This window comes from Pygocentrus nattereri, chromosome 27, assembly GCF_015220715.1.
Source record: "Pygocentrus nattereri isolate fPygNat1 chromosome 27, fPygNat1.pri, whole genome shotgun sequence".
Lineage (NCBI taxonomy): Eukaryota > Metazoa > Chordata > Actinopteri > Characiformes > Serrasalmidae > Pygocentrus > Pygocentrus nattereri.
This window is the reverse complement of record NC_051237.1, coordinates 13,352,661-13,369,743: the sequence shown is the minus strand read 5'-3', so window position 1 is coordinate 13,369,743 and position 17,083 is coordinate 13,352,661. Positions and strand designations below refer to the sequence as shown.

The following is a 17,083-nucleotide window of genomic DNA, read 5'->3' as shown; positions in this document are numbered from 1 at the left end:
TATTTAAGTCTTATTATTTGGTGGAAGTATAATCTATTGAGACATTAAGTATTAAAAAGGTAAATCCTATGTACATGAAATTAATCGACAATTATAGAAACACAACATCTGGCTGCCTCACTTCTGCCAAGAGAAGAGATTACAGCTCCAGAACCTTCTGTTTCTGAAATTCTGCTCGCATTTAGCTGCATTTCACTTTACTTTTCGTTTTTTGAAGTTTGTTTTTTTCTCTCCTTTCTTTTTGCTAAGAGTGTAGAAAGAGGTTTTGGAAGCAGTTGGAAGCTGAAGAGGTTATATTTGTTATATTTGTTCTTGTCTTATGTGCCATGAAGCTAAAGAAGAGGATAATGATGGAAAAAAATGAGTGAAAAGAAGAAATCAGCCGCCTTATTTTTGGATAAAAATGTTTATCTTTAGATGACAGAGAATATCGCTCAGATCACAGTGTGATCTTTGCACAATAAAAAGTAACAATACAGTGTAGAAATCGTATAGCCATTTAAATACCTCTCTTGCAATAACATCTGAGCCATTTCAAATCAAAGAAATCTGAAACAAAATTATTGCAGATACTTTGCTTAAAGAAAAAGGAAAAAAAAGAAGAAAAACATTGGAACTTTCTTCCAGGAAAGATTGAGGAAAAATACTTGAATTACTTATTCAAGGTCAATAGATTGCCTGATGGCAAAAGCTCAGATTCCAAACACCTGTAATGTCAACATTCTCAAAGTGATTCAAACACTGGCAAATGCCACGTCCTTCGCTCAAGTCTCTTTGTTCAAACATTTGTTCCCAAAAAATCTCAACCGTCTTATAGCAAAAATCACAGCAGTGGTAACCTAGGAAAATTTCAGTCATGTCAAATTAACTGAACATTCGTTGTCCACTAAAATTGCATTTCAAATTCCACTTCAATGTCTTCACACCTTGATTTCTGCTTACACTTAAGCTGCTTGAGCTATGATCTCTCAAAGATACAGATTACCATAAAATATTGCATTAGACAAAGAAGTTGATCTACAAAGAGGAAAATCTAGACAGCCCATTACAGCTCAGTGCAATTAGGTAGTTAGTCTACAAATTGAAGTTGAAATATAAAAAAATCAAAAACATCCAGATTTTTTTTCTAAAATTTTCCAACATGCAATAGTTTCACTTTCTGAATCAGTTCAAGATTCAGAAATTGAGAAGATTAATAAATGACCACTGCTTGAAAGCTTCATTAAATATTAGCTAGTTCTGTTGATACATTGATGTATATGCGGTAGTGAGCTAAATAACTGTCAATAAGATTTTTATGTTTCTAAATCAATGGTCAAAGGCAATCATTTGAATAAAAAACACTTCCTGACATCAGGCCTCAATCACCAATATCTTGCTAAGTTTTTTTCTTAAACGTATTGTTGAGAAAAAGTCTACATCAGATTCATGATGGTGTCTTAAATCGCAAAACTGTTAGCACCTTTGTGCTCTTCAGTGTGTGTAGATTCTGTTCTTACCCAAGAACAAATCCCAAATAAGAAAACATCAGTGAATGTCAGAATCTTCATGAAAATTGTGTAAGTAGATTTTAAGAAGAAATTTCTTCTTAAGAACCGTTGGTGAATGAGGCCCAATGTCTGCAGGGGCATTTCTAAAACTATGGGCACTTGCAGGTCCTAGTCAGTTCAGGGAGAACTAAACTCATGTTTATGCTTGAGTTATGCTTAAGTTGTAAATTTACTTCTATAACGGTTTTATCAGAATATTGCTGGCCTCAGTAAGTCAGCTGAGGACACTGACATGTTTTTCAATATCTTCACCTATAAATCGTTAGAATTTTGTGATAAAGACTAATTATTATTCATACAACCTTATTACTACTACTACACTTTTAGGTGGGATTTTAAATACATTTGTCCTAGAATATGAATACAAATTGCCATTATTTATCATATTTAACATTAAATCAGTTCTAATGTGTGTTACTCCAGATCCAGGTGTGTTAGGACATACAGTATTTAGTCATAGTAAATGTTTTTGTTCCTCTATATTTATAGACTTTAATGCAATTTAAAACAATCTGAACAACTTTAAATAGTGCAATTATATAAATATTAGGACATTTTGTCATTAGTAGCACACATGTAGACACTGTATTTCTTGTCTCAGGATATCCTGCTATCCTGCACTGCTAATCACTTTGAACAGAGCAGGTGATACCAACAGAAGTAAAACCATCTGATGTGAACTTAATTTAGCTGTATTTGGGATGAAAAAGAGATCTAAAGATGTTTGTCATCAACAAAGTCAATATAATGGTAGTGGCAGTTCTTGTTATTGTGCCTTGCATTTTTTCTTTCAACCAGAGTTAACTGCTTTTAAGTAAACAACAAAAAAGGCTTTCAAATAAAAACAAAGGTCCTACCATACTGTACCATACAGTGCCATGCTGTCTGCTTACAGGTCCAGAGCTATTTCTGGGCAGCTGTACTATTTCAGCTTCGCCCGATAACATCTTTACTGAGGAAATGAACATATGTGGAGCTGAAGTGCCCATAGTTGTAGAATCACCAACAGAAATGTGCAACAAGTCTTTCATGTAATAGTCTGTTTCTTTACTGCAGACATAAATGTAGAGGCACCATGTCAAAGCTGAAAGGTAAACCAGATCCTGTTTGTGCTAAAATCAACTCCCTCTGTTCACAGAAAAGACTCTGGCTTTTCCTTTGACATAAAGGACAATAGAAAAAAGGGAGAACAAGGACAAAGTCTACCTTGCAACGTTATCATATCTACATTGGTTTATTTTGTCCTTTACATGCATACTACCCGTGCCACAGCTAAGGGTCAAAAAAAAAAGCCATTATTAAGTTCAGTAATGAATGCGTGTGGAGGAAATCACTTACTTTATACGTTGAGATGAACTTGAGTATGGTATAGGGTTGTGTTAGTGAGATGCACGTTACTGACTTTGTGTAAAATGTGAGAATTCTAACAGTGTAAACTTACATAAACATTTACAGTGTATTGCACTGAGGCTACAGATCATTTGATGTTTGGTTCTCGTTAGATCTACTTTAATATCTCATACCCCACCTCCCAATAGAAAAATAAAATTCATCTCAGTATCGGTAGGTCTAAACAGACTATAATTGATCCCACTGCTATTTGATAAAAAAAAATGTACATTCACAAGAGGACAACAAAAGACAAGTCAACTTGAAATTCAAATTGATATGTGCAAAAACATTATAGATCTCTATAAAAAATATGTGCATATGAATAGATCTATTTTCTTCACCAATACAATATTTTCTCTATTTACAATATACGATTTAATAAAGTACAGAACATGTACAGTTCTTATGTTTTTTTCTTTGTTTGTTTTTGTTTTATTTACTCTGTATACTCCTTTACAGAAAACAGCAATGTTGATGACAAGATGGTATGGATAAAGGAATTAAAAAAACACTACACATCCTGAACTCAAATCAATGTGATTGAGCACTGGGAGTAAGAAAAGAACCAGAGTTCCAAATGGAAACCTGAAATTGCATATCCCATCTTGCCCGATCACACCCATATCAAAGTTGCCAATCCTGGCTGGCTTACATAATATTACATCTGAAAAAACTTTGGCTACTGAATTAAGTGGTTGGTGCCCCACATCCAAAAAAAGTGCCACGCTTTATGGTGTGCACTACAAGATTTGTCTAAAGTTGTCCACGTTTTCTTTGTCTATATCTGTATCATTGAGCCGTCCTGTTCACTGTGCTGAAGTCTGTGGATTCCTCCAGTCTGCTGTCAAAGGGAGAGCGTGATTGAATGGATGGATCATTTTCACAAAGGATGCCCGCCAGGCTGCCCATGGAAGTGGGGTCCACCTGGTCAAAGGTGAACTGTGGTAGAGAGAGATATTCTCCACAGTGGGATGGGTGCCTCTCCACTTTGATGAGAGGCTGGCTGGGGAGTTGGTGCTCCAGAAGGTCTAGCGAGTCACGCTGCAACGCCAGCTCATAGGATGGCGTCCTTCTTCTCAGTAACATGCTGCTCTCTGACAGCTTCTTCATGGATGCCAGAGAAGCTGGGATCTCAATCTCCAGTGGGGGCTCAATGGAGATGCATGGAGGACTCATCTTTTTCTTCCTGGGAATGTGCAAAGAGTGTCCACGTGTGGGTGGGTGCTTCTTTTCACTGCTGCCTTGATTGAACACGTCATCGTCCAGGGAAGGACAAATTTCAATGGAGTGACGCCGGTGGTCCTCAGCAGCAGAAGGCTTGTCCAGAAACCCTTTGGCATCCACACTGAAGAACTTTGCGTCTTTGTCTGTGAGGCCGCAGACAGCCAGATTGGCAGCGCTGCTGCAGTTTTTTATTGGAACAGGTTGCAGCAGCCCTGGAGTCATGTAGGAGGACAGTGAGTGGCTTCTTACCTCTGCTGGAAGCCCCACCCACAGCCTGGCAGAGCTGTTGATGTGGCGCACCTCCTCATCGGCTGGGTCGGCTGAGTCAAACATGGATCCACTGGGGCTGGTGCTGCCGCTGCCGCTGCTGGCCTGGCTGGGTGGCCTGGAAGGGATGTGCCGCTGGCTACGTGGGTGCTGGAGGGTTTGGGAGCCTCTGCGAAGGGGCAGCAGAGGGGACAACTGTGGGCTGCTGGAGGCAGAGATTCGGGGCACTGGGAACGTGAAGCTAGTGGCTGTAGTCCCAATCTGTTTGTCAAAGTTGTCTTTGGAGTCATAAGTCTGTACGTCGACAGAATCATTCTTATCGGCTTCCTAAAAATAAAAACAACAAAGAGCAAAATGTAAGTAACAGGGATGAGAAAGACAGTTTGCACTAGAAACCTCTAAATCTGATGAAATTGTTTCAATTGAGAAATCTCAAATTCATCATCATTTCATTGGATTTGATTTCATAATTTAGGCACAATTCATAATGTTATGTTAAGAAATTCACTGAACACACCTTACTGAAGGAACTATTTAGATAATACTGGAATATAGACAGATAAAAAGTACTCCCATTTCAAAGCGGCCCAAGAATTTTATTTTGGCCAAAAATAAGCACATGCTTTATCGAATACTGTTATATGTTATGATGCACTGATACGTTTTTACATCCCTAATTTGCACAAAGAACATTTTGCATGTAAAGCGGGTTCTTGACAACAAGGTCACAATGGTAAGCAAAACTGATGCTGCTACTGTACCTGTCTACGTAGAGGCCTGCCTATGCTATGTGTGGGGGAAGGCATGGGAGGAGGGATCCTAGGCATGCAGATGTTAAAGTTGGGAAGAGGAGGAACACCAGGGACCTGGAGGAGGGAATGGCCATCACATGGCTGAGAGTGGATCGAGGTCACCGAGCCTATTCGAAAAATTAATGGATCGTTTAGTTCTATTACATCTCCATTGCTTCACTTAATTGTTTCCATTTTAGAAATCTGAAGAAGAAAAATGCACAAGGTCATGAAACAAAAGCAGTTGAATACCTAATTCGAGAAACCCTTGAGCTGGCTCCACCTCCTGCAGTGGGTATGGTGCGCTGGCCGGCCTCACAGGGCGGAACATGTAGCTGTCATTGGGCAAAGAGTGCATCCTGGAGACTGACATCTTCCGTGGAGAAAGCAAATTCTTCTGAGTCCCTTGCCTCGCCTCATCCTGCATAAGAAATGTTCTTGTTTACATATAGGCTTCGCCGGTGCATAAACAAACCCCCTCTATCATCCACAAATCCAGGCAAGCTCTTGTAGCAGATTCATTCATCAGCTCAATGATGCTGACAAAGCATAGCGCCTCCTTGGCAGAAGAGCTGATCAGAAGCTGCAGCGGCACAGTTCTAGCCCTTCCCTATAGTGGTTCACTTTCAACAGCCCTTCAGCACATCTTTTCAGCACATGCTATGGCCATCTCAGCACTTAACTGACAATAAAAGTCTCAACATAGTATCCAAACAGGCCTCTTCCATACTCAACTATAAGTGCATCCTTATTGCCAGACACAAAGTGTGAAACTGCAAGGGATTTTTTTTCATTGATTAAAGCATGGCTACAAGACAGGTAGAGCTAAATGATTAAAGCTCTGACTATTCTTTTCATATCCACTGCAGAACTTGTTGAGAGAAACAAACTATTTTACATTGATTTATTGATGTATTGTGTTATTTATTTTCAGAGGCGATGCAAATTGTGCCAGTGTTAGCCAACTGCTGGTTTTCAACTGTAGTCCCTGAGGCCTGATGTTAGCCCAATACAACAGAGGTTAAGAAGAGAGGTCACATAGATAGGACAGCATCTGGGTCTGAGTCTTAAAACCGATGAACTGTTGATAATTATTTAATTTTGACCGGGTGGTCCTATTTTAATCTGTGTAACTTTTCTAGCCTTTATGGCACCGCTTTAGTGGCCTGAGAAACTCACAGACCAATCGCATGCATTGTAAATATCACACTTGACGCTACTCAGCAACTAAGATCTGTGCATTACGATGAGCACTGAGACTTGAGTGAGTGATGCACAGACAGGGGAAGGATGAGGTGAAATACAGCAGTCAGTGGGAAGTTATATGGCATGCTGTGCTCTAAAAAGAAAAAACTAACAGTAAATATTGTTGAAATATGACAGAATTGTACTTAAGTTGATTTGACATTCAGTTGCTGACTGTATAAGATTTTGATATAACTACTAGGCTACTTCAGTATACAGTATATGGCACTGAATCATGATGCAAGTTAGACATTATGATGTTCTGGACCTTTGCTTGAGAAAATTTTCTCTAACTGGACTTTTCTCTAAATGCCCTTGCCATACATAATGGACCATTAACTCACAGGGAAAAGGAAAAATATTAACAAAATGATTTAATAAGATAGGCATGCTGTTGCAAACCCTATTTTGGTGTTGAAAAGTGATTGTTGTGATATACTGAACAGGTCCAACAGCTCTTTTGCACCCATAATAAGATCAAAGGGGCAATTGCTGCATCTTTGCACATGCATTTATATGAGTTTCATAGTGCACAATACTGAATGCAAATATTCTCCCTTTTGCCGAGGCTCCTGTGAAAAGCCTGTCCTAATAGGGTCAACATGGCTGAAAGAGATTTTCAGTGCAAAAAACTTTTACAAATCCCTGCCATGTCACATTATTCTTAACTTGATGAAGGAAATAAAAACCTAACCTGTCTTTGTAAATCAACTTTTTACATTGTTATTCATATAACAGTGTACTCTTAGTGTAGTCTTAAAAGCAGGTTTTGCTGTAATCATCATACATAATGGAGCTAACCTAACTTTGTGTAAATAGACCACAATATAGAAATATGTACACATGCTGATGTGTGTTTCTCTGAATTTATACAAACATTATTTCATTTGATAGTAAATTTGTTTTTGCTGGTTTGTTTATGAACAGAGATCTACAGATGCAGTTTAGTAAAGGAAAACTCATTTGTGTTTAAAGTAAGTTTTTATTAAACTTGTAATTTTAGAGCCACTTGGTTCTACCTAATGGAAATTGTTTGCCTTCAGTGTTTTGCGATAATTTTAATAGACCAGTGTCAGACTAATTAGTGACATTCTATTAAATTTACATCGGTGTTACAAGAGTGAAACTGGAGTGTTCTCACCTAAAATGAGTTGATAAAGCAAAAGTCTTGTTACAAAAATGATAATAGGACATTAGGATAGGACATTAGTGAGAATGAATCTTTCAGTACTTTTACGTTCGATACTTAAGCACATAGGAAGGCAAACACTTTTACTCAAGTGGAGGTCTAAAGGGAGGGCTTCTACTTTTACTGGAGTAATATTTTACCTTGGGTATCTTTACTTTAACTCAAGTACATGATTTGTGTACTTTGTCCACCACTGGCTGTAATAGCTTGACAGTTTTCCCTGCATTACTAAAGCTACTTCTTACTTTGTTATTTTGTGAGTGCAGTGGCTTTGGTTGCAGAAATGTCACAGCCTTTGATCCACTGCTTATAGCTAAGAAGTTATCCTCACAAAAGTTCAAAATAATACAATTCTCAAATGACTAGGATGTGTGCAGACAAATAAAACAAAGATTTCAGAGTATCATACGGCTTCCAAATATTCTCAGCTTAGAAGTGAAGTTCAGTTAATTCCAGATAAAATCATTACTTTCCTAATGTCTTATTTTAACTGAAATAATCGTGTTCTTTTTCAACAAGTAATAGTTTTTTCACTCTGAATTACTAAGTCAGTATTGAGAAAATAGCAAATTACTTTAAGGATAAACTTTTTTTTATCTGGCAGAAACAGGCTTTATAACAGCTTTGCAACAGCTATAACAGGCAAACGGGGGGCAGTTAATATTATGCTAGTCATGTATTAATTATGAAGTTGCGCCTTTGTTCATCTGTGGTGTCGTATCTTTAAAGCATTTTGATCACACTGAATCACACAAGCAAACAGACTAGAGCTGTGACTTACATCCCCAGGTGAGTCAGGCCTTGGCCCCATGTAGGTGTCTCTCCCCTCTGGTCCACCACAGCCCTCTCCTGAGACATCAGCATTATTTTGGGCCTCCTTGTCCAGCTCATTTTCGATGTCCATTTCTGCTTCTTCCTTGGCCTCCTTATTGCTCTCTTCCAGATGCTTCATTAGCACAGCCACCACCACATTCACCAGCACAAATTGGGCCATCAACACAAAGGTGACAAAGTAGATTGGAGAGACTAGAGGCAGGTAGTTCATGCAGTGGCTATCTTCAGGAGTGCAATCCCTCAAAGTGTCCTGCACGAGGCAACCAGAATTTCAGTGACACCAACAACATTTAATTTACTTTCTGAAATATTTTCAGTGTTGCACAGAGGTAAATGAATACTTTAGCTTTTCACATTCAACATCCTTACAGTACCTTCATTATTCCATTCCAATTGTCACCAGTTGAAACTCTGAAGAGGGTCAAAAAAGCCATTCCGAAGTTTTCAAAAGTGGCATGTCGACTCAGTCCTTCACACGGGTTGTTTTCATTGCATTCTGCGGATGGCAACACATAACAGTCAAGCACAGGCCTGCTATACACATCTCAAGTGAAAAACGCATTTAAAAAATCACCAGTTATCCACTGAGGCTGTTGTAGAAAGCACAGAAACAACAAAAAGAGGATTTGTTGTATCTTTTAAAGGATAAATAAGCAGCTACCCCCAGAAAAGCCTGACTCAGTAATTAGAATTGATTTCAAAGTTAAAGGCAAATGAAAGCAATTAGAGTGCACGTCCTTCAAGACAGAGCTTAATCCAATCATTTCTCTGATAACACGAGTCTCACGTAGGGAGCTACTTGACACAGAAATGTCTGCTTGAGCCCAGGGCTACCTCTCATAAAAATAAGCTGCTGTCACAGGGGTAAAGCTCTCACAAATCTCTAAAGATTGACAAAGCTAAATTAGCTCTCCCTCTCTTCTAACAGTAGGCCACTATAGTTTGGGGACAGCTCTAGATTTGCAAAGAAAGTAGCCCTTAAGGATCAAATCTAAACATCTCCGACCTGAAACCAAAAATGGCAGGCAGTGTGGAGTGCAGGCACTGATTCTGAGAGAAGGAAAGTGTGAGCACATTAGAGGAATGCAGCACTGACCCAGTTTCCCAAAGAGCTCCACACCGAGTGCAGCGTAGATGAAGAAGAGAAGCATAAACAGCAAGCCCAGATTTCCCACCTAAACACAGAACACATGATTATATAGTGTATTATAAAAGAATCAATCAAATACACACATTAGCCATGCCCTGCCATCACACTGACACACACATTAGCCTTGCATGGTTTGGACAAAATTTTGTGATTGCTATTTTGTAGCAAAATTTTGTGATTGCTTAGGCTACCTGGTAACACTCATAACACTAACAGAAACAAAAATGGGGAAGTGCACAGAAGAGTACATTTGAAAACAACATAATTATCATCATTGTTATTATTACCATTCAAAAGCAAACACATGTCAATGTAAAGCAAAACATGATTATGGAGGCTGTGTTTACATTGATCACACCAGGGAAATCTTTTAACCATTAGGTGTTAAAGTGGCAAGTTTTCATGAGGAGGTCTGAGTGACAGAAGTTGCTCCCTCAGATGAGCTATTGCTAAAAACAACCCTGGAGTCAGTCAACGCTAAGAAAGATTTGTCATCTGATGGCATGAATATGTATGTTTTAATCCCAGAATCCCAAGGTATATTCTTGTTTAATCTGACTGATATATCAAACCAACTGTCAAACTATCTAAGTTATGAAATGATAACTAAACTAACTTATCAGAATGTTATTGTGTAATGTTTTTGTTAGAAATTACATTAAAATCAGTGTTAGCAAGTACAGTAATCCAGATAAAGCTTAGTTTACCTTAGATCCATCAGCAAAAATCTGTCTGTTCTGACACTGAGCTTTAAGAGTCATCCTCCACATAGTTTAATCAAAAACTTTTCCAATTCAGGAATTAAATAGAAACACTGCATCTGAATTACAAGCTCCCCAGTAACACTTCTGAACTTCTAATAATTCTGATTAATTTATTGGTACCACTGTTCTCACTGCAGGTTTTTCCTTCACTTGACCAAGGAAGTAGGATGTAGAGATGATTGGCTGAGGTGTGTCAGCCATTATATTACAATTGGTCAAATGTGATAAGCCCTGCAATACACCAAAAACACACTGAAGTGCTGTTTAATGACCTGCATTATTTTGATAAAATGTATTTAGTATTCATGTTTTGGTCATAATGCTCATCTGCATATTGTAGACTTCTACAATATTAGTACTGGGATTGCTGATCTCACATTACCATTAGCAAACAATATACTGGTGCAGTCTTAACAAAGGCACACCAATGGCTTTCTACAATACACTGACAAAATAAGATGGATGGTTACCTGTGGTAGAGCCTGCATCACAGTGTCCAGCAATGCTCTCATTCCTTTAGCCATCTTCAAAAGCTTCAGTACTGTAAACAGTAAGCACAATGTGAATTACATTCAGCACTGCCCACTGCAATGTCAAATGCACTGCCCATAATAATTTTTTTGCTGACAGTTACGACAGAAGTGCTGGAGTACCTCTGGCTATTCTCAGAACCCTCATGATTCGGATGATGGTGGGGTTGATTGGAAGAGCAGCATTCATCTTGATCTCCTCTAGAGTGATGCCCATGATGGACAGAAGCACGATGGCCAAGTCCAGTTGGTTCCACCTGCCATGAACAGCACAGCATTTTACAGCTATGGTGCAATGTAGTTTGGAGTGAACGGTGTTTCAGCATATGCTCTACACTACATGACTCTCCTTAATACATGATGCCTCATATAATTGAAACAAACGATTCATCTAACATTCAATCCATCACTCAACCAGAGACATCACAATTTCATGCATTATGCACAAGTAATACAACATAATTTAATCATACTGTTGTGTTAAGTGATCATAAAGATACAGTGTGTCCAGCACCTACACTAAAGCTGTTTGCTGGTACTGTTCTTTCTTTTCGTATTTCTTAAACTTGAACCTGTCATTCTACACTGCACCCAGTACAGTTTTGGGACAAAGAAAACAATAATGCAGTTCTTTGATAGATACGAGGGCATACATTGTCAGTAATACAGCATGATACTGCTTGGGTTTTTAATCCACGTTTACTTTGATCTGTTAAGCTTGGTATTTGGCCTACAGAAGTTAAACTGTGAAACAATGCACTGCTGTAGTGTAGCTGAGAGCATAAGCCTTTATAGTGCTGATTTTCTTCCTACGGGTGATGCAGTTATAAAAGAAAAGGCACTGAGGAGTCATAAGCTGACAAGATTCCCCACAGACCTCGCTTGAGTGACCTTTACAAAAACTGGATTAGAATAAGCAGGTTTAGGTTGGTAATGAGAATCTAAACTGTATAGTCCTCATGATAATGTGTAACATTAATCGGAAAGACTCCCGGATTCAGCTCTCAACAAAGCAATGGAGAGCCATACTGCCTTCTCTATATCTAGATAGTTTTAACTCTTGATCTACCACCCTAGTTCATAGTGTTAGACAAAGCCAAATTTTCAAATGTGTTAATTTCTTTAATGTCTATCCATTCAGTCCCCCTATATTTGTACCCCATGCACCTTATTCTAATGTACAGTCAGGGTTGGGATATAATGGAATACATGTACATTCTGTGTTCAACTCTGTTCCTTTTTTCTGGGTATCTACAGTGACTTTTGTTTCTAGCAGTACCTGAACTCAGGACTGTCTTTTTCTCTAAGTTATTGGTAACTAGCAAAGATATTTTCTCTAGATAGACAAAGCACTTCTTGCAAGTCGCTATGGATAGGAGCGTCTGCTAAATGCTGTAAATGTAAATGTACAACCCCAATTCCAATGAAGTTGGGACGTTGTGTAAAACATGAATAAAAACAGAATACAATGATTTGCAAATCCTTTTCAACCTATATTTAATGTTCAAACAGATAAATATTTACTCATGCCTGCAACACGTTCCAAAAAAGTAGGGACAGGGGCAATAAAAGACTGGGAAAGTTGAGGAATGCTCAAAAAACACTTTTTCGGAACATTCCACAGGTGAACAGGTTAATTGGAAACAGGTGAGTGTCATGATTGGGTATAAAGGGAGCATCCCTGAAAGGCTCAGTCGTGCACAAGCAAGGATGGGGCGAGGTTCACCACTTTGTGAACAACTGAGTGAGCAAATAGTCCAACAGTTTAAGAACAACATTTCTCAACGTGCAATTGCAAGGAATTTAGGGATTTCTTCAGAAAACCACTGTCAGTGAACAGTTTGTCGCTCCATCTACAAGTGCAAGTTAAAACTCTGCCATGCAAAACGAAAGCCATATATCAGCAATACCCAGAAACGCTGCCGGCTTTTCGGCCCGAGCTCATCTGAGATGGACTGACTCAAAGTGGAAAAGTGTCCTGTGGTCTGACGCGTCCACATTTCAGATTGTTTTTGGAAATCATGGACATCGTGTCCTCCGGGCCAAAGAGGAAAAGGACTGTCCAGATTGTTATCAGCGCAAAGTTCAAAAGCCAGCATCTCTGATGGTGTGGGGGTGTGTTAGTGCCCATGGCATGGGTAACTTGCACATCTGTGAAGGCACCATCAATGCTGAAAGGTACATACAAGTTTTGGAGCAACATATGCTTCCATCCAAGCAACGTCTTTTTCAGGGACATCCTGTTTATTTCAGCAAGACAATGCTAAGCCACATTCTGCATGTTACAACAGCGTGGCTTCGTAGTAAAAGAGTGTGGGTACTAGACTGGCCTGCCTGCAGTCCAGACCTGTCTCCCATTGAAAATGTGTGGCACATTATGAAGCGCAAAATACGACAATGGAGACCCCGGACTGTTGAGCAACTGAAGTTGTACATCAAGCAAGAATGGGAAAGAATTCCACCTACAAAGCTTCAACAATTAGTGTCCTCAGTTCCCAAATGCTTATTGAGTGTTGTTAAAAGGAAAGGTGATGTAACACAGTGGTAAACATGCCCCTGTCCCAACTTCTTTGGAACGTGTTGCAGGCATCAAAGTTTATCCGTTTAAACATTAAATATCTTGTCTTTGTAGTGTATTCAATTGAATAATGGTTGAAAAGGATTTGCAAATCATCGTATTGTTTCTATTTATGCTTTACTCAACGTCCCAACTTCATTGGAATTGGGGTTGTAACTATCTGTATTCAGATAATCAAAAGTTACATTTTGTAAAGGCAGTATTTAGAATAAAGTTTTAAAAAATAAAAAAACACAATATTCAAAAGAAACACCATCAATGCTTATTGTTTATGAACTATAATGGAATCAGTGCACAACAAACAGCAAGCATGCTTCTGGGACGAATACTAAAGAGGACCTCAATGAATGGCTTTTTTACAAACACCAAATTTCCTGCTAAAGCCTGATTAGAGTGATAAATCAATGTGATGATCAGCTATTAATTTCTGAGCTCTTTTAAAGAAATAGTCAAACTATTAACCTCCTCAGTAGTGGACACATTTGAGAGTGATAAATTGTGGATTGTGGGAGGAATAATGGGCTGAAGCAGGTGAGAGGAAAAAAAAGAGAATACATTTTTTAATGATAAAGAGTTTTTCAGGAAATGTATTAACAGAAAAATTATGTGAAGAAAATGGTCAACCAGTAACAGAATTAAGCTACAATAAAAAAAATTACCATTCTTGGGTATTTTTCACTTTTTTTCCATTCCTTTTTTACAGTAACTACTTGACATCCTTTCAGATTCATAGTGTTGTGTTTTGACAGTGGAAGGACAAAGAGAAACGCCTGTGGATTTTTCAGATCTGAACAAAGAGTAGAGCTTGATTTATGTTCTCTCTCGTAAATGAAAGCTTTTTAGTACTGTTTATCTGATTGTGGTAGTTTTGGTGGACTACCAGGTTAAACGCAGTAGAGTGGACCAATTAAATATCAATGGAATTTATATGGTGATTTTTTGCTCAACATTTATTTCCTCCTTTTTCCTGATGCTGAAGGATTAATATCTTGCACTTAATGGCCAGTTTGACTGGAAATGAAATCAATCAATGGTAATCTGTATTTTTATTGACATTTTGAAGACCAACATTTGAAAAATGGGGAAAAGTTCATTATATGACATGCAGCATACTGCACATGCCTGCACACTTTGCTGCTGTACCTGTCTTTGAAGAATCTTCTGAAGCCAAAAGCCACGAGTTTGAGAAGAGCCTCTAAGATGAAGAAGACGGTGAAGACATAGTTGCAGTACTTTAAAGATTCCTCAAGATACTGCAGGAAAAAAACAAATTACTGTTTAATAACCACAATAACAAGTAATATGGACCAACAATTTGTTCCATCAGCAGAGTGGACTCACCAGGGGCTGATTGTAGTGCTCCATGGACATGGTGACTACATTGATGCAGATGATGAAGGTGATAAAAAGGTCCAGATAGTGGTTGGAGCACAGTGTGTGGATGTAGAGACGGGCTGGAGAGTAGTCTGCGTAGTAGGGTTTCTGATGTCTCTCTGTTCCACACGCACACACAAACACATACACACACAAATATGCAGACAGCATGTTCAGGTCAACGCCAAGTACATGCAGTACAGTTAACTCAGTGAGGCACAGGCAAGAGACACTGTGCATGAGAGGAACATTGCAGCACAGAAGGACATTGTTGCAATTTTGAAGGTAGTACATTGTAGGTACTGCAGAATCTGTATAATTATAGGATTAAAGCCTTAAGCCCTGTAAACTCTTCTGAACTTAGATGCCTCTCGTGCAGCATCATGCCTCTACAAACATGCTGTATTGGGGAACATGCCTTTGTAAACATGACAATCTTTGGCTGTGTGTGTAAGTATATCCATAAGACTGACTATGTCTGAATCTTACAGGTGATAGTGAACACAATATTTAGTACCGTTTCTGTCAAAAGAATAATTATTGACTAATTAGCAGTGTTAACTTTCATCTTCTTCAAAAGACATCACTAATAAATTTGGGTTTTGCTATCAGACAAAGTTTGAATCCATCTTTCTGAGTCTGCCATACAAAGCATGTTTACTGGTAACCAAAGCTTACCAAATGCCAAGAGAGAAGCCAAAAGCTATTCTGTACTTGACACGATGCACATGCAGGATCTATTTACAAATTAACTGAAGAATTGAAACATATCCCCACCAGATACAATGCAAACGTGATTTAAGACTGTCGAGACAAAAAAACTTCCTGTCGATGGATATGAAATATGATGGCAGGGCAAATGATAAATCAGCTGCAGAATGAGGAGCACTTGCTGCCCAACTTCCTGTATATCCTGAGATATGTTCCTGTGCTGTGAGAAGAAGCTGACAGCTGCTCATAAATCACTCATTCTTTCAGGGAAAGTTCCACCTTCTTTAAACTCTCCTCATGTGCTGTCATAGGATTGCACCTGACCTGATTCCTGAGGCTAGTCGTGACTCCTGGTTGTCAAAATGCTAGATGGAGAGCCAAACGAACTTTCTCCAAAATCCCCTAAAAGAGAATTCTCAAGATAAGGGAAAGGGGTCTGAGATGTAGGCATCTCTTAGACATCAGGAAGTAGTAAAATGAACACTGATAAAATCAGTGTGCTGATATTCTATTGTAACATGGCTATATGTGCTGATGGAGTCACAGATGCAGTAGAACTAACCCACTGAATTAATGGCCCACCGGAAGAGGGGGTTAAAACTGTCAGCTTTTATGCTGGACATCATTAGTCAGGAAACTTTACCCTGGGATGTGTGTGTGCATAAGATGCATAAGAACACGCATGAGCAACTTATTCTTTATTCATTGGGTCAAGTAAAACCATGGCTGGTGCTTTTAGTTTTAAATTCTCCTGGGAGTCTTTAATTCTCCAGGTTGGAATAACGCTGCTGGCGCTCTCTTTACACACAGTGAGACAGTGAGACATTTATAGAGCTAGTGGGAATCTCTCTTATCCTCCCTTGATCTCTCCAGCAAGGCAATGTGTTATGGTTCAGCTGACTGTTACACTAGCCTGACTTAGGAAAAGACAAATGCTACAGCTCCATCTCATTCATTGCTCTTAAAGTTAATAACCTATCAACGATAGAGTGTATTCACTGACTGAGACCTTAACAGACACTGTGAAGCAAATTTTCCCTGATGACCTGTGATGCAGTATTTGGTGGCGAAGGGGATGTCATGCAAAGGGCATGCTTCAGACCATCACAATCCAAGGCCATCACCAGATCAGTGCGAAAATCTACATGGACTTCAATGTCTTCAGACGTTTGATTTTTATTCTTTTTTTTTTGCTCTCTCTTTAGTTCTCTCTCTCTTTTTGTCTCAGGCTCTGGAGGCAGGCAGTGCTCAGAAAAACAGACTACCGACCAGACCCGCAATTCTCCTTACTCCTGCGCCTTTTCTCCAGCTGCCGCTGCCTCTTCTCTTCACGCAGGCGTGCCTCCTCCTCCTCTTGGTCCTGCCGGCATTTGTGGAAGTTCTCCACCACCACGCCCACAAACATGTTCAGCACAAAGAAGCTTACAATCAGCAGGAAAGAGATGAAGTAAAGCAGCATCCATGGGTTATGGTTGCGCACCGGC

The 17,083-nt window shown here is 39.1% G+C and overlaps 1 protein-coding gene across 3 annotated transcripts in view; it reads right to left on the bottom strand.

Moving 5' to 3' along the window:
* Positions 1-387: 387 nt before the first annotated feature.
* Positions 388-17,083, bottom strand: part of cacna1ha (calcium channel, voltage-dependent, T type, alpha 1H subunit a) — a 91,352-nt gene continuing 74,656 nt past the window's right edge. Inside the window, exons 25-35 of one of the 3 annotated variants that reach the window (XM_017703149.2) lie at positions 16,890-17,082; positions 14,856-15,007; positions 14,658-14,767; positions 11,060-11,193; positions 10,877-10,947; positions 9,589-9,667; positions 8,867-8,988; positions 8,440-8,742; positions 5,477-5,645; positions 5,195-5,352; positions 388-4,760 (exon numbers count right to left, since the gene is read on the bottom strand). In XM_017703149.2, coding sequence (XP_017558638.1) covers positions 3,732-4,760; positions 5,195-5,352; positions 5,477-5,645; positions 8,440-8,742; positions 8,867-8,988; positions 9,589-9,667; positions 10,877-10,947; positions 11,060-11,193; positions 14,658-14,767; positions 14,856-15,007; positions 16,890-17,082 — 2,520 coding nt within the window. In that variant the 3' untranslated portion in view covers positions 388-3,731. Of the gene's footprint in view, positions 4,761-5,194; positions 5,353-5,476; positions 5,646-8,439; positions 8,743-8,866; positions 8,989-9,588; positions 9,668-10,876; positions 10,948-11,059; positions 11,194-14,657; positions 14,768-14,855; positions 15,008-16,868; position 17,083 lie in introns of all 3 variants that reach the window. The other 2 variants (XM_037535318.1, XM_017703148.2) reach the window with 2 other exon arrangements.